Source organism: Balaenoptera borealis (assembly GCF_965194805.1).
Source record: "Balaenoptera borealis genome assembly, chromosome: 18".
Classification (NCBI taxonomy): domain Eukaryota; kingdom Metazoa; phylum Chordata; class Mammalia; order Artiodactyla; family Balaenopteridae; genus Balaenoptera; species Balaenoptera borealis.
Window position 1 is genome coordinate 12,911,619 of NC_138877.1, and position 23,399 is coordinate 12,935,017.

The window sequence follows — 23,399 nt, forward strand, 5'->3', positions numbered from 1 at the left end:
TCTGGTTTTGGTATCAGGGTGATGGATGCCTCATAGAATGCGTTTGGGAGTGTTCCTCCCTCTGCTATATTTTGGAAGAGTTTGAGAAGGATAGGTGTTAGCTATTCTCTAAATGTTTGATAGAATTCGCCTGTGAAGCCATCTGGTCCTAGGCTTTTGTTTGTTGGAAGATTTTTAATCACAGTTTCAATTTCAGTGTTTGTGATTGGTCTGTTCATATTTTCTATTTCTTCCTGGTTCAGTCTTCCAGGTTGTCCATTTTATTGGCACATAGTTGCTTGTAGTAATCTCTCATGATCCTTTGTATTTCTACAGTGTCAGTTGTTACTTCTACTTTTTCATTTCTAATTCTGTTGATTTGAGTCTTCTCCCTTTTTTTCTCGATGAGTCTGGCTAATGGTTTATCAATTTTGTTTATCTTCTCAAAGAACCAGCTTTTAGTTTTATTGACCTTTGCTACTGTTCCCTTCATTTCTTTTTATTTATTTCTAATCTGATCTTTATGATTTCTTTCCTTCTGCTAACTTTGGGTTTTTTCTGTTCTTCTTTCTCTAATTGCTTTAGGTGTAAGGTTAGGTTGTTTATTTGAGATTTTTCTTGTTTCTTGAGATAGGACTGTATTGCTATAAACTTCCGTCTTAGAACTGCTTTTGCTGCATCCTATAGGTTTTGGGTCATCATGTTTTCATTGTCATTTGTTTCTAATGACAAATGTCCTCTTTGATTTCTTCAGTGATATCTTGGTTATTTAGTAGCATATTGTTTAGCCTCCATGTGTTTGTGTTTTTTATGTTTTTTTTTTCCCTGTAATTGATTCCTAATCTCATAGCCTTGTGGTCAGAAAAGATGCCTGATACGATTTCAATTTTCTTAAATTTACCAAGGCTTGATTTGTGCCCCAAGATATGATCTATCCTGGAGAATGTTCCATGAGCACTTGAGAAGAAAGTGTATTCTGTTGTTTTTGGATGGAATGTCCTACAAATATCAATTAAGTCCATCTTGTTTAATGTATCATTTAAAGCTTGTGTTTCCTTATTTATTTTCATTTTGGATGATCTGTCCATTGGTGAAAGTGGGGTGTTAAAGTCCCCTACTATGATTGTGTTACTGTCAATTTCCCCTTTTATGGCTGTTAGTATATGCCTTATGTATTGAGGCACTCCTATGTTGGGTGCATAAATATTTACAATTGTTATATCTTCTTCTTGGATTGATCCCTTGATCATTATGTAGTGTCCTTCTTTGTCTCTTGTAATAGTCTTTATTTTAACGTGGATTTTGTCTGATATGAGAATTGCTACTCCAGCTTTCTTCTGATTTCCATTTGCATGGAATATCTTTTTCCATCCCATCACTTTCAGTCTGTATGTGTCACTAGGTCTGAAGTGGGTTTCTTGTAGACAGCATATATACGGATCTTGTTTTTGTATCCATTCAGTAAGCCTGTGTCTTTTGGTTGGAGCATTTAATCCATTCACATTTAAGGTTATTATCGATATGTATGTTCCTATTACCATTTTCTTAATTGTTTTGGGTTTGTTTTTGTAGGTCCTTTTCTTCTCTTGTGATTCCTGCCTAGAGAAGTTCCTTTAGCATTTGTTGTAAAGCTGGTTTGGTGGTGCTGAATTCTCTTAACTTTTGCTTGTCTGTAAAGGTTTTAATTTCTCCGTCGAATCTGAATGAGATCCTTGCTGGGTAGAGTAATCTTGGTTGGAGGTTTTTCCCCTTCATCACTTTAAATATGTCCTGCCACTCCCTTCTGGCTTGCAGAGTTTCTGCTGAAAGATCGGCTGTTAGCCTTATGGGGATTCCCTTGTATGTTATTTGTTACTTTTCCCTTTCTGCTTTTAATATTTTTTCTTTGTATTTAATTTTTGGTTGTATTTGTATTTAATTTAGCTTGATTAATATGTGTCTTGGCCTGTTTCTCCTTGGATTTATCCTGTATGGGAGTCTCTGTGTTTCCTGGACTTGATTGACTATTTCCTTTCCCATGTTAGGGAAGTTTTCAACTATAATCTCTTCAAATATTTTCTCAGACCCTTTCTTTTTCTCTTCTTCTTCTGGGACCCCTATAATTCGAATGTTGGTGCATTTAATGTTGTACCCAAGGTCTCTGAGACTGTCCCGAATTCTTTTCATTCTTTTTTCTTTATTCTGCTCTGTGGTAGTTATTTCCACTATTTTATCTTCCAGGTCACTTATCCATTCTTCTGCCTCAGTTACTGTGTAATTGATTCCTTCTAGAGAATTTTAAATTTCATTTATTGTGTTATTCATCATTGTTTCTTTGCTCTTTGGTTCTTTTAGGTCCTTGTTAAATGTTTCTTGTATTTTCTCCATTCTATTTCCACGATTTTGGATCATCTTTACTACCATTACTCTGAATTCTTTTTCAGGTAGACTGCCTATTTCCTCTTCATTTGTTTGGCCTGGTGGGATTTTACCTTGCTTCTTCATCTGCTGCATATTTCTCTGTCTTCTCATTTTGTTTAAGTTACTGTGTTTGGGGTCTCCTTTTCACAGGATGCAGATGAGTAGTTCCCATTGTTTTTGGTGTCTGCCCCCAGTGGGTGAGGTTGGTTCAGTGGCTTGTGTAGGCTTCCTGGTGGAGGGGACTGGTGCCTGTGTTCCGGTGGGTGGGCCTGGATTTTGTCTTTCTAGTGGGCAGGGCTGTGTCTGGTGGTGTATTTTGGGGTGTCTGTAAACTTAGTATGATTTTAGGCAGTCTCTCTGCTAATGGGTGGGGTTGTATTCCTGTCTTGCTAGTTGATTGGCATGGGGCATCCAGCACTGGAGCTTGCTGGCCGTTGGGTGGAGCTGGGTCTTAGCATTGAGATGGAGATCTCTGGGAGAGCTCTCACCAACTGATATTATGTGGGGCTGGGAGGTCTCTGGTGGTCCAATGTCCTGAACTCAGCTCTCCCACCTCAGAGGGTCAGGACTGACACCAGACCAGAGCATCAAGACCCTGTCAGCCACACGGCTCAGAAGAAAAGGGAGAAAAAAAGAAAGAAAAAATAATAATAATAAATTTTAAAAATTATTAAAATAAGAAATTTAAAAAATAATAATAATAAGAAAGAAGATAGCAACCAAACCAATAAACAAAGCCACCAAGGATAACAAGTGCTAAAAACTATACTAAGATAAACGTAAAAATCAGAAAGAAATCAGTCACGGACAGCAAACCCCAAGTCTACAGTTGCTCCCAAAGTCCACCTCCTCAATTGTAGGATGATTCGTTGTCTATTCAGGTATCCCAGAGATACAGGGTACATCAAGCTGATTGTGGAGATTTAATCCACTGCTCCTGAGGCTGCTGGGAGAGATTTCCCTTTCTTTTCTTTGTTCGCACAGCTCCCGGGGTTCAGCTTTGGATTTGGCCCCGTCTCTGCGTGTAGGTCGCCTGAGGGTGTCTGTTCTTTGCTCAGACAGGACGGGGTTAAAGCAGCGGCTGATTAGGGGGCTCTGGCTCACTCATGCTGGGGGAGGGGGGGTACAGTAGTTATAATTGGAATGCTGGGTGAGGCTGTGGCGGCAGAGGCCAGTTTGTGTTCAGCCTGAGGCGTGCCGTGTGTTCTCTCAGGGAACTTGTCCTTGGATCACGGGACCCTGGCAGTGGCATGTTGCACAGGCTCCCCAGGGGATGTGGAGAGTGACCTGTGCTTGCACACAGGATTCTTGGTGGCTGCAGCAGCAGCGTTAGCATTTCATGCCTATCTCTGGGTTCCGAGCTGATAGCTGTGGCTGGCGCCCGTCTCTGGAGCTCATTTAGGTGGTGCTCTGCCTTCTGCAGGCAGACAGGGGAAGAATCCCCTCTCCTCGCGCACCCCGAAACAATGGTCTCTTGCCTCTTAGGCAGTTCCAGACTTTTTCCCGGACTCTCTCCTGGCTAGCTGTGGCGCTCTAGCCCCCTTCAGGCTGTGTTCATGCAGACAACCCCAGTCCTCTCCCTGGGATCTGACCTCCAAAGCCTGAGCCTCAGCTCCCAGCCCTGCCTGCCCCGGCAGGTGAGCAGACAAGCCTCTCGGGCTGGTGAGTGCTGGTCGGCACCGATCCTCTGTGCGGGACTCTCTCCGCTTTGCCCTCCGCACCTCTGTTGCTGCGCTCTCCTCTGTGGCTCCGAAGCATTCCCCCCTGCCCACCCCACATCTCCACCAGTGAAGGGGCTTCCTAGTGTGTGGAAACTTTTCCTCCTTCACAGCTCCCTCCCAGAGGTGCAGGTCCCGTCCCTATTATTTTGTCTCTGTTTTTTTCTTTTTCTTTTTGCCCTACCCAGGTACATGGGGATTTTCTTGCCTTTTGGGAAGACTGAGGTCTTCTGCCAGCATTCAGTAGGTGTTCTGTAGGAGTTGTTCCACATGTAGATGTATTTCTGATGTATTTGTGGGGAGGAAGGTGATCTCCACGTCTTACTCCTCCGCCATCTTGAAGGTCCTCCTGATGTGTTCTTATAACTGCAGATGTTCCCCGTGGTTCCATTTTCATCCTTATCCTTACAAATCTCTCCTTGGGTTGAGGGGAGAGGAATTTTACATTTCTATTATTTAAGTCACTACTATATGCCAGGGTCTCTCAAATACATATTGTCAGCTCACATCTGACTTACACAGCATTCCTTACTACTTGCCCACTGATGCTTCCGAAGCATCTCACATGCGACAGGTCTAAAATGGGACCCATCCCTACCTCTCCTCCTCGCTTGGCAAACCTGCTCCTCATCTCTGATGCCTCTCTCTTCCTCTGGCCTCATATCCGGTGAAATTCCTGGTTTCATTTCTCTTTTGAAGTCTCCCCCATTTTAAGCATTGTTGTTTAAATTCTGTCCTAACAATTCTTTCCAGAATGACTTCATGGAGTCTTCCTGGCTCTTGGCTCTTCACGTGTAGCCAGCCTCTCTACCACTGTACCATTGTTTCCAAAATTCAGATAAAAATCAAATCATGGCCTTACTAAAAATCCCTTTTCACCCACTAATACCTACAACAAAATTATGCCTTCATGGCCCTGTGCAATCTCAGCGCAACCAACTAGGCTACCACCATCTTCTCCCTTTCCTGTAATTATACCATTCATTTTTATTGGACTAGCCACTGCTCCTTAAACATGCCATATACTTCCATGCCTTTGTGCCTTAACTCTCATTGTTTTCTCAGGTGGTGATGTCCTCCTGGCCCTTCTCCTGGCAAGATCCTTCATGTCCCGATTTATAAGTCTTTTTTCTCTGACCCTATTAATGAGATTTAGCCCCTTCTTTCTTTGGGCTGTCATAGCCCTTACGACACTATCACAGTGTTATATATGTTTGTTTCCCAACTTGAAGACAAGAACTGCGGTTTAATCATCTTCGTATCCTTACAAACTAATACAAGCCTGGCACACAGTAGATGCTCAGGAAATATTTATTTAACTAACATGGAGCATTAGCAGTGAGGACATTACAACAGGAGTTGACACAGAGTGCTGCCCCCACAAAGACGGTGGGTCAAGATAACGGTTCGAAGTTTGAAAGAGTATCTTTGGAAATACTCACCGGCTGAGACTGAGGGCTAGGGGCAGTTGATGGGTACAGGGAAAGAGAATGGAAGGAGGATTCAGCATTATATGCAGCAAAAAATTCTAAGAACACAGGGAATGAATCATCAGCCCTCTTGATTTTCTTGGTGCATTTTGTTTTCAACAATTCTCTTGGAATGCCAAAGCAGAAAAGATCCTCTATAGAAAATACATGGCTGAAATCTCTACACTAAAGGAAAAAGATTGAGCTAAAAAATTAATAGCTAGCAATCTGCCTTTGAAGGTGTTTGATATAAATTTTAACAATTGACAAATTGGACCAGTAAGCTGATTAAAATTCTCTTTGCTTCCCCAGCTTCGATTCTTATCTGCATATGTTGCATAAAATATTTTTATATAACTGTTAAAAAAGTAAAATTTGACTAGCATAAAAAAAAAAATTCAAGATTTCAAGAGTCACATACAAGTAAGTTTTAAGCCTGGGAAATACGGAATGATGCTTCTGTCATGGTAGAAGGTCATTAACTAAGGCATCCAGATTTCCCTCTTTCAAATGTTCACTCTTGCAACTCTCACATCACTAGTCCATGGTGGGTTCTCAATGCATACTGAATGAATGAATGGTTGTTGCTATGAGTGTTTCTACCTTAGACTATAAGCTTCTGGAGGGCAAGAAAGTGCATCAGCTCATGCTTGGATTGATGAACGTAAGGCACCCACGGGGCACTCCGTTATGTTTGTCATGGCTTGTGTAGATAGAGATTCTAAACAGAAGGAGTCACTCTACAAAAAAAAAAAAAAAACTGGCCGTCCATCTAAATGGGAACAAAACTAAAACAAACAAACAAACCCATGTTTTTCTAAGGAATCCAAGAAGAGGTCAAAATTTTGAAATCTCTACGTTTTTAAGGAGGACTACAGTAATGAAAATTCAAGATAGGTAAATGTGGTTTTCTTATGCTTTTAATATTAAGAAAACAATATAAAGTAAAACGAAACCTTATCCATTCTTACTGAAATTGAATGAGTGCACAGAATACTCTTATTTGGGGAGATACTTTGTTATAACTTCCCTATGCAGATAAAGGAATTTGTTGAAAAGAAATTCACTTTTAAATTACACATTTTATGAGATGTCTGTGTTCCAAAGACAGACACATGAATAAAGATTCAACCCACATTAAACTCTCTTTATGATGCTCTTATGTATTCTTGTTCCTTTAAGAAGCTAAAACCTGTTTTCACCATTTCTTAGTGATACCTCATTCAGTGTCTCCGCACACAATTGTCTGGGGGCTCCTTATTCTTCTTTTGTTATTAAGACTTCTGGTTTCTTTTCTTCTAGCTCCAATTGGCCTTCTTTGGACCCTTTCTGTTACAGAGACTAATAATAATTCAACAGCTATGTGAATTATGTTATCTATAAATTATGTAGGGGGCTTGAACTGTGTGCTTCTTGAGCGAAGGGGCTGTTTCTTTCATCTCTGCATTATTGGCGCCTAGCAAGTGCCTGACACTAGCAGGCCTGAACTGGATATTTCTGAATGTCTAAATGAATACCTTACATTAATAAAACACCTCTAACTTCTTCTAGTCCCAAGAAGAGAAATGACTAAGGAGCAAAGACAAGATTTACCAAGGATTCTCATTCTTATTCTAAGACTGACTTACAAAGGAAAGTTTCTGTCTACCACTGACATACATCCTGAAGTCAGGGTGAATCATTTCACCCCCCAGAATGCTGGTGTCTGGGACTAACGCTTAGGCTTCTGTTGCAAAGGGTTATGATGTTGTAACTTTCAATCTTAAACTAGGTACTGCATCGGTTATTTCCTTAAGATCAAAATTTTAATAAGCAGACGTGAAGAAGCAGGTATCGAGAACAGCCAGCCTGCTGTATCCAGAGCACTGGAAGCCCCACGTGCCAGCTCTGAGTTGCCACCATTAACTCTGTGACTCTGGGCCAAGCAGTTCCCCCAGCTCTACGCCTGCTTCCTCATTTAAAAAATAGAGTATATGATTATATAACAAAGAATAATGTCTTGTCTTGCTTGTTGTTGGGAGATTGTTGGGAGGATCAAAATAGATCAAAGAGATGAAAGTTCTAGGTAAACTCTTGACGTTTCATTTAAATGTAAGCCAACAATATGACCAGAAACAACATGGGAACCTACAAATCTTAACTCTATACGATGCTCCAATCTCCATATCATGCAGGAAGATGAATATTGGAAGTAGAACTTTTAAAACTGAAGGAGAAATCATTTCAAACTTTAGGTTCTTGTGTAAGGGGGAAAAACAAAGATTACTTAATGTTAAAAAGTCAGGTTCATGGTGGAATGGGGCTTGGGACAACATCAATGTTTAAGGAGTATTAAAGGAAAATTGTTCACATTCCAGTCCTACGATTTATGGAAAACACTGAACAGGTTATTTTCAGAAAATTCGGATACAGTCAATATAGAGATAATTCATTGCTCCTTTCCACGGTTTCAAGAGACAAACCTGAGTAGAGACAAGAATCTTAGGCTAGTTCAGTGGAGGGGGCCAAGGCAGGTGATCCCCTGACATCCAGCATCTGCACTTGCCCCAGAAAGATACGTAAACACCACTGGACTTCCTAAACCCTGCGTCTAGGTCCCGGGGAAAGGGAGTGATCTTGGGATCCCTGGCGTACTCCACTCATTTGCGACTGGGTATTGCTGCTCTATAAACCCTCTCTAAATTAGAATCATCCAGAGGAAGGTGGGAAGATTTGATAGCAAGTCAGAAGCAAGAGACAGGCATCACATATTATAAGCTCTTATATAACCAGGAAATGATTGTATGATTATCTTCTAAATCAAAACGCAAGAAGTTGAAAACTTGATGTGCGTAAAAGGCCTATATTAAAGAAAACATGATCAGTGCTCTTTAATGAATTTTGGCCTAAAAGTTAAAGATACCTTGACTGAAGTGTTAATTTTTCAAGAACATATCGATTTTAGAACGGATCTGGGTTCTGCTTTCTGCATGGAAACGGTAACTCCCTGGCACGGCATACCTATCACACATTCCAAGTGATTGCTGGTCAAACCAACCAGGTCCTAACTACAGTGGAAAAGAGATTCAGGGAAACAACAGAAAATAGAAATGATCGTTTGAAACAATCTATCAATTTTGAGGTAATGTACCCTATGCATTTTAAACTTCTAAAGGGAATGGTTCCAAACGTTGGCGGTGACAAATACAAATACATTTAATACATTTGCCTATCTCCTCTTCTGAGTTTCCAGAATTACTTTTGGTAAATGATATATTCATCTATATTTATAAGATTATAATTAAATACATTTATAAGATTTATATAATCTTAAGAGATGCTGACTAGTAACTATGTGACCAATTAATTCCAAAGTGAAACAATTTCCTATATTCATTATTACCTTTTTAAGGTCAGATGTATGATTCTTTTTTTCTTAACTCAAAATTTTAGCTTCCTTTTTGAAATAACATAGGTTCTTCACTATTTACAAGGTTATTTATTTCTGAGCTGCAAAAATTCTCTCTCCCTTTTTTTGCTCTGTATTACCATCTTTTCCTCCTGTAGGCCTCCATTCAATCTTGGCTGCCATGATTAGACAGCCAGAAAGGGACAGTGGCAGTTCATCGGTGCCAACACAGAGTGAGGAGAAGGTCTCTGCAGACCTGTCTAGGGAATAGCAGTAATTAGCAACACCCCCAGGGGAAGGCAACTCTTAAAGAACTAACATGGGCCCGGTGGTCTAGCTCTCCAGCCAACTAAGAGTCCCTTCTTCCAAGACTGACTTTGGAGGTTTCAATTTTAGTTTTTACTAGGAAAAATAGTTTATAGCACCTCCAATTTTAAATTTTTATTTATATATTTATTTATTTATTTATTTATTTATTTTTGGCTGTGTTGGGTCTTCGTTTCTGTGCGAGGGCTTTCTCTAGTTGTGGCAAGTGGGGGCCACTCTTCATCGCAGTGCGCGGGCCTCTCACTATCGCGGCCTCTCTTGTTGCGAAGCACAGGCTCCAGACGCGCAGGCTCAGTAATTGTGGCTCACGGGCCTAGTTGCTCCGCGGCATGTGGGATCTTCCCAGACCAGGGCTCAAACCCGTGTGCCCTGCATTGGCAGGCAGATTCTCAACCACTGCGCCACCAGGGAAGCCTGCACCTCCAATTTTAAATAGAGAGGTTATAACTCACACTGGGCAGTGGTGCCAGAGGCAGGCCCTGTAGCCCCAGCCTAGAGAGCTTTTCATATCCCTCTGGGACCACACTGCCAAGTACAAGAAGGCTTCAATATAGACCCTATAGGTCTTGGTCCCTATTTATAAGAGCTTCCCTGCCTTCATAAAATCAGGTGACAATCACTTTGATGTATGTATCATTTAATAATTCACATTCAACAGTTTATAGCATTTAATAAATAATTCCCTTCCATCGTGAAATAGACCTTATACCTAAGACCCAAACAAACAAACTGATTCATGTCAGTTTTTTTTTTTAAGATGTTTTTTTTTTTTTTTTTGATGTGGACCATTTTTAAAGTCTTTATTGAATCTGTTACACTATTGTTTCTGTTTTATGTTTTGGTTTTTTGGCTGCGAGGCATGTGGGATCTTAGCTCCCCGACCAGGGATCGAACCCGCACCCCTTACACTGGAAGGCGAAGTCTTAACCACTGGACCGCCAGGGAAGTCCCAATTGACGTCAGATTTAAGACCAAAGAAGGAAAAGGTAGGGCTGAGGCCGTCATCCTGTAAGTACACATCCTGCTCCAACACCAGCACTAGAGCCCAAGGACAGACAGGTCACAGGCCCAGAGTCACTGCAGCTACCCCAGCACCAGTCTCTCCTCACGGCTTTTAGTCCCAGGGCCATGCTGGGGCCAGAGTAAAAAATGTGTTAGACAAAGGCTCAGCACATACAAACTGTAAACTGCTCACCAGCCAGTCCGAAGAAGAACAAATGCTTTAACAGAGATTTCTGGAGCTGGGGGCCTTTAGCCTAAAAAATAACTTTTGCAGCAGAAATGATGCAAGTCAGGAGCGCACGTCTATCTGTGGGCAAGTCTGGGTTTTCTGAATCTTTACTAAGTTTTCCCGAACCTGATGCTTTTTCTTACAGCCAACATGCTAGACTCTGGCAAATCTGTTCCACCACTTGAACATGTTCTAAAATTATAAACCGGCATCTACACTCTCTTGCAATCTCACGCTCGGGGCTTCACACACCCTCTGCTCATGGTGCGTCGGGAACAAGGCAGTCGCTGCAGGCTCCTCTGCAGCTTTACCTGAGCTGGTTGATGCCGGGGACTTGCTGCGCCGGGAAGGCCCTGGGCTCTTGGTGGTGCTCCTGCGGGATGACGAAGCTATTTTGGTGTAAGAAGTGGACTTCACCACTCGACATTCTGGGGAAAGAAGAAAGGCCACACATCATCACAGGGTCACGCACATACCGTTCGAAATGTACAATAAACCTGGAAGCAGAAATACACAGCCATCCTCGGTCTCACGTGCTTCCTGCCGGCCCAGTATGTGTCTATGACGACAGAACCAAAAAAAAAAAAAAAAAAACAACTAGAAAGGGCACAGCGGGCATCTTAGACATCACAGTAAATACGGTTGTCCCTCTGTATCCATGGGGGTTTGGTTCCGGGACCACACGCCCCCAGCCACCACCGCCATTGGCTGCTTGGGTCCTGCCCAGGTGGACCTGCAGGAGATGCCAATTTCTTTAAAAAAATGAACAAAAACAAACTACACGTATGAACGTATCAGCACAAATTAAAAGGTGGGAAGTAAGCAAGAAGCATAACAATGATATCAGAAGACACGATCAGAACCACCATGTGAATAGTGCCTGAGAGGGTGTCTACGGAGGTTTTAATTCCCAAAACAGATCTTTGGACCATGTGAAGAGGACATCCACTTGGCTCAAGGCTCTGTCCACACAACTGACAACACATCCTGGAGTTTGTCCCAGCCTTTGGACGTTGGTCTGGCCTTTCGGAAGTACATTAGCAATCAAATCGGACGGCTGGAATGCTGCCTGACCGCTGCGTGCTTCCGATTACATTTTTACCACGCGTCCGCTCCATGCCAGGTGCTGAGCCCTGCAGGCACGACAGGGAACACACACGGTTTGGGAACTAGAAACACCGCCCACCTGGTAGTCCAGGATGGAATCTTTTAACCAGCGAGGGCTCTTTTCTGCTAATTTTTATTTTGTGGACCTCGTGTCTGAAAAATGTTGGCTTATGAAACAAATTGCATAAAGTGACAATACATTTCTCAGTTTAAACGAAAACCAGGACTGTAACGAGGGCAAGATGACCAAGACTTTTGGTCCTAGGTCCCGAATGTTTATAGAGGTCACATAAATTTAAGATAATAATTAAAAAAGCTCGGTATCTAGCTAGCAGGGATGAATGGTTAAAAGAGAGAGCTACCAGATGGTGCACACTGGTAATAACACCCATCTGTGAGCTGCAACGTGAGTTAAAAAGTTGACTTTAGGGTTTGTCTCAGGCTGTTTGCCACAGGAGCCAGAGCTGCTAGTTATGGGCCCCACCTACCAGCCAGGGCTCGGGATCAGCATAATAGAACCAATCTCACCACACCAAGCCGACATTTTTCCAGCTCCCAGAAAGAAAGTCGGTATTTTCGTCACATGGCTAAGTCTTACCAGAGCAGATGTAGGCGTTTTATTTGATTTTCAGAGTACTGAAAAAAACCTTGTGGACTCATGCCATGCTTCTACAGCTTCTACAGCTTCTCTTGAGCTTAGTTCTCACCATACTATTAATCTATCAAAAGTATTCATTTACTCCTCTGCCTCCCCACCCCTTACTCCCTTGGGTACCACCTAGGCCTGGCATATTTAATAGGACGGAAGAGCTGCTCAATAAGTATTGGCCCACATTGTTATTGATCTTGTTACTACTTGTGTGAAGTCTTACTATTCATTAGAGTAATCCAACCCCTCATTTTACAGATAAGGAAACTGAGTCTCCGAGAGGCTAAGTGACTTGCATCAGAATCGAAGTCTCTCGGTTTAGTGGCTCCCTCACCACCCCAGGATCTGATGTGGTGGCCTAAGCAGGCTGCTTCACTGTGAATCAAGGCTGGAAAACTGTTATCAGTGCCCATGGTTGAAGGCTGGAAAGTTGTTATCAGTGCCCATGGTCGAAGACAGACAAGTGGGTGATGGCGGACAATGGGAAGGACGGCAAACAACCAGTTCTCATATCAACGTTAAATTAAAATTTAAATACTAAAGCTGCAATTCAATCAACATGCTTATTGCATCCCCCCAAAAAAGAAACAATGAACTCTCTTTCAGAAGTGGAATCATAGTGAAGCGATCGCTTGGGGGATCATGAAGTCTGAAAGATAATTACAAGTGTTACAAATCGCATACCACTTGCCTTCAGTATAAGAGCGAAGCTTCATGAGTCATACAGGGGATTAGGATAATTCTGAAAGGCTAGGGCTGAATACAGGAAAACAGAAACAGAACAATGATAGTAACTGCTTTTTTTCCCAAGGTCAAAATAAAACCAATTGAACAAAAATTGCACTGCCAAGCCATAAATTATAAAAAAAAAAAAAAAAAAAAAAACCCAAAAGACTTCAACCACCTTTCCCATTAAAGTTTAGATTTTAAGTATTTTAATTAATTTAAATGGGAATGGTATTTTATGGCGGTAAAAGATGCCGTGAAGGACAAATGCTTCATTCCTTTGGAGAGCATGCCAAAATCTTTGTCAGCTTAAAACCACAATTTAGAAACACTGTGCGTAACATGATGTACACAGCCAGTAAAGTAGAAAACCTTATTTGTTCTCACGAAGGACATTTCAGAGAGTCTGGCAAGGAAGCAGACAGCACCCTGCACCCTCCACTCTCTTCTGGGGTCATTTGCCTTTGAGGGCAATCCCTTCCTTCTGGTATTTTTGGCACTCTCACATTAAGCGGGCTGCACTTCCTTTGGCTGTGGGGATACTGGACAACACGGACACTTCTTAAGGAGGATGAGACTGAAGGAAGCTTCAAGAGAGTAATTTCTCTTGCTACTGAAGATCGCAGCCTACCCAAGTACAGAAAATCAGATGAAGCACATTAACTGGGTCTCTGATGACTGAACCCCCCCATAGCAAGCAAGTAAGCAAGCAAGGTCTGATTAAATCTCTGCTTCAGAAAGTCCCTGTAATCATAGTTCTATGAGGGGGAAAGTACCATTCTCCATATGGTCTGTACTAATGTTAGCTTTACAGACGTTCTCAGAATTTGGTAAGACAGAAGTTACGACATTTCCCACCTTCACCCTGGACCCCAACTTAAGAAACAGGCCTTCTGTGATGGCCAGATTTAGAGACAACCCAGATGCGGATGTAGAGGCAGGAAACTGGAGAAGGAATACATTCTTTGGCCACGTTCCCAGTGGCATGAGAACCTCCACGTATGCAGATTCTCCCCTGACTCAGAAACAGGTGGTAGGTGGGCTGATGTATAACGAAAGGTGCTAAAGAATAGAAATGATTATAGAACTCTACCGGCGGCATCAGCAGTTCACCTGAGCTCACACAGCAGAGATGTTCATGCATTCAAAGGAGCCCACTAGTATCTTTTGGAGAATCTTGAAAGACAAAGGTGATGTCCCATAAATGCCTAGGCAGCTTTAGTGACATTTTGCATGCTGGCTAGAGGATATCCTTTAAACAAGGAATTTTTTACTCCTGTAATATCTTTTTTTTATATATAAATTTATTTTATTCATTTATTTTTGGCTGCGTTGGGTCTTCATTGCTGCACGCGGGCTTTCTCTACTTGCGACGAGCAGGGGCTACTCTTCATTGCAGTGTGTGGGCTTCTCACTGTGGTGGCTTCTCTTGTTGCGGAGCACGGGCTCTAGGTGCGCAGGCTTCAGTAGTTGTGGCATGCGGGCTCAGTAGTTGTGGCTTGCGGGATCTAGAGCGCAGGCTCAGTAGTTGTGGTGCACGGGCTTAGTTGCTCTGTGGCATGTGGGATCTTCCTGGACCAGGGATCGAACCCGTGTCCCCTGCACTGGCAGGCGGATTCTCAACCACTTCACTGCCAGGGAAGCCCTGTAATCTCTTTTTAAAACCAGCAGAATAAAATCACTGTCAGGCAGAGACGTCTCAGTGATCACAACTCTAAATTCAGTTGTTCTGAGCTATTCAGGAGATGGGCAAGTTCATCTAGAAGCATCCATTATCAGCAGTAGATGTTTTGTGCTTTCTTCCCCATCCTGATTACAAAGACAAGCTTCCTCTTAACTTGGCAAAGGTAAGAAGCTTCCAAATGGAACAACATTCCTCTCCGTGGCTATGTGCAAAAGACAGTCAGGGAGCCCATTTAGTTCTAGAGACTTTTTATAAATATGGCGCAAGCTTGGTCACCAAAAGAGAGAATCTGCAATTCTGGCTCTCTAACTGTCCAACGAGTAGCTCTCACATGTTCATATGCTCTGGGTTGGAAGGCACCCTCCAAGAATATCAAGGTTGTCAATGGTTACCCAATCAACTCTCTCCTCAATTCATGAATATCCTCTCCTACTGTCTCGGTAAGGGGCTGGCCAGCTTCTTCTTGATCACCTCCAGTGCCTTCTTCTTCACCACCTTCTGCCTCAAGGTTTTTGAAGCTCTGACCATCCTGCTTAGCCTCCAGTTTGTCAGCATGGGTGAGCTGAAAGACCAATCCTGGTATGACCTAGGCCAAAGTTTACTTCCTACAGAAACATAATGATTCTTGAACTTCAGGGCAGTATTACAGGAAAATTCAAATGCTGGAAGGGTTGATCTGCATCTCCCTGGTGCAATGCTCTGATAAGGGCTGAGGTCCATCCTCTTGTTTCTGCACCACCTAGATTCAGAGCCAATCCTGACACTACAGTGAAACTCCCTTCCCTACTGGCAATGGGGTTTGGAACCAGTGTTACTTTCCTAAGCTCCAAATGCAGCAGGTCTGGAATAAAAGCAGTGGAGACCGAAACACTTTAAACCATAGTTTTTTAAAAATAAAATCTGTAGCAGATTGAGCTGGAAGCAAAGACATCAGCTGGAGTGGCTTAGCTGGAGAATAAAGTCCCAGAAACTGAGATTTTTAAAGTACCTTCTAAAAATACAGCTACGCGTGTCTAAACCCAGCACCTAGACTGGCCCACCACTTTCAGAACCCCCAGCTCAGGACTCCAGATGGCACACACGTGTTCCCACGTGGCACGGCTGCTGGCTGTGAAACTAACATGCACCAGCTCTGGAGGCACTTGCTGGCTGAGCGTTGACCCTTTCCATAACCTCTGCAGAAGCTTTTCTGGTGCTGGGATGTTCCGTCCTGACATCTCAAGAGTCACCACTCAGATCTACTGTTTTAATAGCACGAGTGATTCTCTTCCCCAAATACTTTCTTTTCTCCTGATAGTCAAATAAAAGCTAATTTTCCCTATGTAAGAGTTGAGTGTTACGTGGGAGCTGGTTTGCTCTAGGAGATTGCCTGGTAACCCAGGTTCCTGCTATCTTATGTCTGTCACCCCTAACTGTCTTCCTCTACATGGTCCCAGCTGGCTCATCGTGCAGTCTCCAAGTTTTAGCCCTTGGGGAAAAGAGGGAGGCTTCCAAACATTAGACAGGAAAAGCTGCTTTGTGCCTGTTCCACCAGATCTTCATTTCCTGACACTGATCTCATTCTTCCCTTTTTCCCACAACTGCACTGTTCAGTGCCAGTCGCTAGTTGAATCCCTGGTCTCTACCCACTGGATGCCAGTAGCACCTCCCTAGTGGTAAAGACCAAAAAATGTCTCCACACGTTGCCAAATGTCCCCTGGGGGGAATAGCCCTTGGTTAAGAACCACTTTTGGATGTCTCCATTAGCGATCTTTCCAATGGTCTTCAATAGATTCTTAAATTCTTCCTTGAGGGTGTTAATGAAGCCATCACCAGCCACCTGCCTGGGGCCCTAAACAATGCACTCTGCACATTATTTCCGTAGATGTGGCCAACATGAATCGATCGGTTCGGGCATCTGCGCATCCATTGCAGTGTAGATGATGTGACCGGCAGTGTTGAAAGCCTTCCAATTGTCTGTTAAAATCAGATCAGCACCATTGTCTTTGCCATCTCTGAGAACATGGTGACATGGGGTCTTGAAACGCTGGTGGTTTCCTAGTTGAGAGTTCGGAAAATGGAGGAGGTCATGGGGGCACAGTGTAGAGAAAGAGGACTTGCATGTTGCGCTGAGCAAATCCGAGGGTTGCAGAAGGGCCAGGAGCATGGCCTGTAATGCACTCTCAGTCCAGTCCTCTCCCTTCCAGGTACCACTTAACCTCTGCAATGACACGTTTGGCACCAATCCCAAAATAGTGCTACCCAAGCCATTTTAGTTGAGTGCAAATACCCAGGCAGGAGATTTCGGTTCTTACCGATTGAGACGGAAATTTGCAACCCTATTCATTAAGCCAGATAGCACTGCCTCAAAACAATGGAGTCATCCCTCTTCCGGCTTCCCCAGGCCAGCAATCAGGGCACACCTGAAGCCTTCCCCTTTTCCACTATAAAGCGTTCCCACTCCTCTGCCTGCCTTTGGGTCTCTCTCTGCCAAAATGCAAATGATGGTGGCTGACTCCTTTGCTTTAACAAGCTCACATTAAATAGCCTTCCCTGCTTCTCACTGGTTGCTCTTTATTTCCACAACATGCACGGCTCTCCCTCTTAAGCTGGCCATAAAATGAAGTAACTAACTTGACTTGAGCATCAGGTTGTATGAAACAGGCTTACCTTTCTCCATTACACTTACGACAACATCCACAGGAGGAAACAGCACATGAACATCTCCCATCTCATGACCTATGCTCACTGAGGCATGACGGTGCACATCATCCGAATGTCTTTTTTCTAAAGTGCATGTATTGATTTCCTGTGGCTGCCACAACAAATTACCAAAAATTTGTTGGCTTACAATGACCAAAATATATTCGCACATAGTTCTAGAGGCCAGAAATCTGAAATCAAGGTGTTGCAGGGCCACAGTCCCTTCGAAGGCTCTAGAGAATCTCTTTCTTGCCGCTTCCACCTTCTGGTGGTTCCAGGCATTCCTTGGCTTGTGGCCCCATCATGGAGATCTCTGCCTCCATCTTCACATGGACTTCCCCTAGGTGTTTCTGTGTTATCTTCTTTTGCCTCCTTCTTAGGTGGATATTTGCGATGGCATTTCAGGCTCAACTGGATGATCTAAGGTAATCTCATCTCAAGATCCTTCAATTAATTATATCTGCAAAGAAGCTTTTTCCAAGTAAGGTAACATTTACAAGTTGACATCTTGTGGCCTTTCAACCTATCACAGTGTGTGTGACGCAACTTTAGGAGAAGCCTTTCTTGAAAACTTTTGTCAGGATTCTGTTGTTACTCCCCCGCTTGAAATCCTTCTATGACTCCTTGCTGCTCTTTGAGAACATCCTTAGTGCAGCCTTTAAGGCCCCTGCCCACCTCAGCTCCTCTCTCTTCCTTCCTCTGGACACATTATTTTAGTTTCTGACAAACACTAAGTATCTTCCTGCCTCTGGGCTTTAGAACATTAATTTCCCTGCACAAGGAACAATTCCGCCCTTGTGCTGGCTCACTTCAGCTCATACTTCCCTGCTCAGCTTAAATTCATCCATTTTGCAAATATTTACCAAGTCCCTGCTGTTTAAGTGCCAGGATGCAGCAGTAAATCAGAAGACAGGGTACCTACTCTGATGGAGTTTATACAGTAGAAGTTGAAATGGGCCTTAAAAACAAAAACGAGAACAAGAGCTGATTTTCTAAGTGCTTTGCCAAGGGGTGAAAGGAGGCTGTGACAGTGGCTGGGTGAGTGGTTTCTCGATAGTGGTGGTCAGAGAAGGTCTCTGGATGTAGAGGACATCAAAGGTGAGCTCTGAACACAGGAAGGAGCCAGCCATGGGTAGATTACAGGAAAGAGGGAGGCGGGGGCCAGATCAAGTCAGGGTTGGGGAGACCAAATGAGGGGTTTGGATTTTACTCTAAGCAAGATGGGAAGTTATAGAAGGGCTTTAAGCAAAGGCATTGCTGTTCTGATCTGTGAGTCTAAAAGATCACTCTGGGGCGAATCTAGGAGAGGAAGGGTGGTGGCTTGGACCAGGATGCAGGTGATAGAAATGGATGGACAAGCATGACTGGAGATATGATGTGGCGGTCCAGTCCACACAGCTTGAGGGTGACTGGGGGGTGGTGGGGAGGGTTGGGCAGGACAGCCCCAGCTAACACGATCTTTGTCAGGTATACTTCTGAGACCTACTGACTGGTCTACACAATGCAGTGGCTTCAGGTGCCAAAGGCAGGAGAGACCAAGAGTTTACCAAGGCCCATGGTCTTCCTTCAGGGTAAAGGACAGACTTCCCCACTCTTTAAAAATGCAGAATCTTTGTTCTTCTTTTGACCAACAGAATTAGAATCACTGGAGGTAGAACCTGAAGCGTTAAGAAAAATTCCCAGGTGATCCCAACGGTGTGTCCACAGACCAGAAACTTTTTGCCGTTCTCTGGTATATAGATAAGGAAATTACTGAAGAAAACCCAGAGGCTCAGCATTTGAAGTAATTGTGCAATGTGGCATTTGGAACAAAGGATTAAACTAACAGCCTAAGGAGATAGATTAGCAAGATAAATCAGTCTTGAAAAAACAACAAATATCCATCCTATTGAGATTTGGTCCCAACTCAAATTTTCAAAAACAACCAACTGTCATCCTGAGACTCAGCCGAAAGCAGACTTTGGAAGAAGAACAAGAGTTCACATTTATTAACAACTCATGACCACCTGGTTTTCATTAGCTACAAGATGGAAATGATCTGAAAGATAGATAAGAAACAGATAAATTACCCAAGAACCAAAAGGAAAAAAATGGGTACAAATTTCTCCTAGAGAAAGGAAAAAGAAACAAAAGAAACAAACAAACAAAAAAAATCATAGAAGTATGAACTGAAAAAAAATTTGATAGCTTTCTCCTGGAGTAAGGCTACTTTTATGCCTGACTTTATCCCAATCTTGCAGAAACAAGGATAAGTGTACATCTTTGGTCCAGTGGGTCCAGCCCAGGCCCAAGTGGTTCAGGAGTCGGGAGGTCTGGAAGGGTCTCACTGGGAAAGGTAAAGGTGTGGAGTTACAGGGCAGCCCACATGATGAATGCTGAGAATGCCAGGTGTGTCATTCACAATGGGTAAGGCTCTGTTCTGAATTATCCTGTGCCCCCTTAATGAAATTAGGACTAGTCACAGCTTAGATGGGGTCCACTCTTCTCCCATCAAAACAGTCACAGGCTCTGTGCTGTCCAATAGTTTGGGGCATTTTGCTTAGGGAAGTTCTCTAGCATCTTGTGCTAATGTGGTCCATGGGCCTCAACATTGCCTGAGAGCTTGCAGACTCTCCGGTCCCACCCCAGACCTACTGAATCAGAATGTGCACTTTACCAATGCTCCTAATCATTTGTATTCACATTAAAGCTTGAAAAGAACTGCTCTAGAACTATGGATGGACGCCCTTAGATCAGTGGCTCTGATCTAAGGTCAGGTCCAGGTCGAGGGAACAGGTCCCTCGGTCCAGTCCCCAGAGATTCTGACCTCAAAGGCCAGGCATCTGCATCTTGGACAAGCACCTCAGCTGATTATGATTCCGACACTCAAGGAATAATTTAAGAAACAGGGCCATGGATGGTAATAAGTAGGAATTAGTAACTCTAGGAAGGCATTAAATAACAGACATAGTCTAACATCTTCTTGAGAGGGCAATATTTTACAGTAGTGTCTCTAGCTTTCCCTATGATAAGAATCACTTGGGGGTTATTGTTGAACATTCAACTTCCCAAACCCCTTCCCCATATGTTTTGATGCAGTAGGTCTGGGATGAGGGTCTGGGAATCTATATTTTTAATAAGTACCTTGGGTGGTTCTAATAATTAAAGAGATTTAGGAGAACTGCTGTACTGGAAAATATCCCGTCCTGGACAGCTCATCATCTGTTGGTTAAAGCAGAAGAACCAGGTTCTTGGTGGGGAGAGGGGCTTGTGTACAAAAGAAGTTTCCAGAAAGTCATATACCCTCATCTAAATGTTCTGTGGAGTGGATCTCAGGCCTGATTAGGAACAGAGATTTTCCACCAGCAAGAGGTTACTGCATTTGAGGAATAATCAGCTGAGTCTCATCCTGAGAAAAGACACCCAAACCTGCATCAATATGGGGTAAATGAGATTTGGGGGTCACTGCTTTCATGTCCTGAGGTAAAGGCAAGGCTTGGGAAGATAATTCTCCAATTTGTTTGAGCCTCTGAGTCTGCCCTGTCATCTCAAGGAGAATTAAAAACAAACAAACAAACAAACAAAAAAACCCAATAGGGAAACTAAGGGGAAAAAAACCTTAAACTATAAGACCAGGAATAAACACTCAGACTCTAGTGAAGAAGAAAGTAATCAGACAGAACGACTGTCATGATAAATGAGAAGCTGAAGTTACATGGTATAAAGGGATTGAGTGATACTCAAGAATAATGATGCAAATCTACTTCTAAGCAAAGTCTCACTGGGAAAGAATTTAATTTAGAGGTTTTGCCTTCAAGGAATAGGGACAATCACAGGGGTTGACAAAACTCAGATGCTTCAGGGAAGAAACAGGTAACACAAACGTGTGCATTTGGCAGAGCAGAAAAAAATCAGGACATAGGAAAGCTGCTAGATAATAAAGGTTGACTAGGTTCTTAAGAAAGCTTTCATTTCTTCCAAGGAAATACTTAAAAGTACGGCAGCCATTCGTTTTCCCACAAGCGGTTAGATATTGTTCTAAATATCAGCAGGTTTTAGAATGAATGACTTCTTGGGGTATTACGGAAGTACCTACCCTGAAGAAACAAAATCTTAGTAAAAGTCCCCCATTGGTACCACACAAGCAATGCTTCTAAGAATGTTCTAAGAGTGCCACCAGGGAGATCCACTGGAGAAATTAAATTAAGTGCTGCATATAAATTAGTTTTCTGGGAATCAGTTCTGCCTGTGGATTTCTAAGGTACTCTTTGAAGATAGCAGCGTGAGAAAACCCAGGACACAGGGATGAAATACATTCTTTCCTTCTTTTCACAATCAGTACAGAAAACAGACAATGCCCACGATAGGACAGCTTTTACAGTCTGTCAATAGCTTTCCTAAACGTTATACTGCTTCAGGGAAAACAGAAAGTCAGGTTATTTCATTCAGAGATTAAATAGGATAAAAAATAAATAAATTGATACAGCCACTATGGAGAACAGTATGGAGGTTCCTTAAAAAACTAAAAATAGAACTACAATACGACCCAGCAATCCCACTACTGGGTATATACCCTGAGAAAACCATAATTCAAAAAGAGGCATGTACCAAAATGTTCATTGTAGCTCTATTTACAATAGCCAGGACATGAAAGCAACCTAAGTGTCCATCAACAGATGAATGGATAAAGAAGATGTGGCACATATATACAATGGAATATTACTCAGCCATAAAAAGAAACAAAATTGAGTTATTTGTAGTGAGGTGGATGGACCTAGAGTCTGTCATACAGAGTGAAGTAAGTCAGAAAGAGAAAACAAATACTGTATGCTAACACATATATATGGAATCTAAGAAAAAAAAAAAGGTCATGAAGAACCTAGGGGCAAGACGGGAATAAAGACACAGACCTACTACAGAATGGACTTGAGGATATGGGGAGGGGGAAGGGTAAGCTGTGACAAAGTGAGAGAGTGGCATGGACATATATACACTGCCAAACGTAAAATAGATAGCTAGTGGGAAGCAGCCGCATAGCACAGGGAGATCAGCTCCGTGCTTTGTGACCACCTAGAGGGGTGGGATAGGGAGGGTGGGAGGGAGGGAGACGCAAGAGGGAAGAGATAATGGGAACGTATGTATATGTATAACTGATTCACTTTGTCATAAAGCAGAAACTAACACACCATTGTAAAGCAATTATACTCCAATAAAGATGTTTAAAAAAAAAAATTTAAATCCCAGAGACAAAATTGCACAGGTTTAATAGAAATAAGAGATACATTTCTAGGTGCTACACTTTCTAGGATCATTAATATAGTCTAAGCTTCTCCAGGGCCACTCCCTCTTCAGTCCTGCAATCCTTGCTGAGAAGGCAACTGTGTTTTCAGCCAGATGGCAATACAAATCGAAAGAAGAAATGTTCTGAGTTGCTTCTATTTTTGACAAACTGAAGAGTTCGTCTCAGTAGATATATCCTGCTCTTCCACAGTTGGCAATCACTTAGGTGACACACTTGTCAAATACAGCTAATAAGGCTGCATGTTAAAAGCTTGGGGGAAATTACAGGTTGTCCAAGTCCCACAAGTGACCTGTTTGAGTGGGCAAGGAAGTGAGGGTAACACCTGAAAATGGCGGAACCAATGTGAAATGGGCATTCCTGGTGAATTTCCTAGCTGTTGCTGGCACTGCCTTTTCAAGCAGTTCAGATGGGTCTTTCAGTTCAGGATGAAACAGTTAAAAAAACGGTGCACAATCAGACAAGGTATTTGCCATCGTTTTTGTGACCCAGTGGATTTCTGGCTGCGTGATCTGGGTTGCTCACAGACCACAAAGGATGCTGTATTTGCTTCTTAACCCTTTCCTTTCACCTTGTTTCACCTGAGTCATTTTTCCATGAGGGAGAAAGTCTATGGGAAAGAATGATAAGGAAATGGAATCTGGGAAGAGCAGATATTAATATCAGTTTTAAACAAAAATTCCCTGTTTCTAACTCTGTGAAAACCTGAGGAAGACCATTATCTAGGACCTGATCTCAATGAGCACAACTTAATCCCTTGT

The 23,399-nt window shown here is 42.8% G+C and overlaps 1 protein-coding gene across 5 annotated transcripts in view; it reads right to left on the reverse strand.

Annotated features, from left to right (window-relative positions):
- DCLK1 (doublecortin like kinase 1) overlaps positions 1-23,399 on the reverse strand; it is a 330,012-nt gene that overhangs the window by 86,898 nt on the left and 219,715 nt on the right. For all 5 annotated transcript variants that reach the window (XM_082365403.1, XM_082365402.1, XM_082365401.1 and 2 more), the window contains exon 5: positions 10,824-10,940. In XM_082365403.1, coding sequence (XP_082221529.1) covers positions 10,824-10,940 — 117 coding nt within the window. The remainder of the gene's footprint in view (positions 1-10,823; positions 10,941-23,399) is intronic.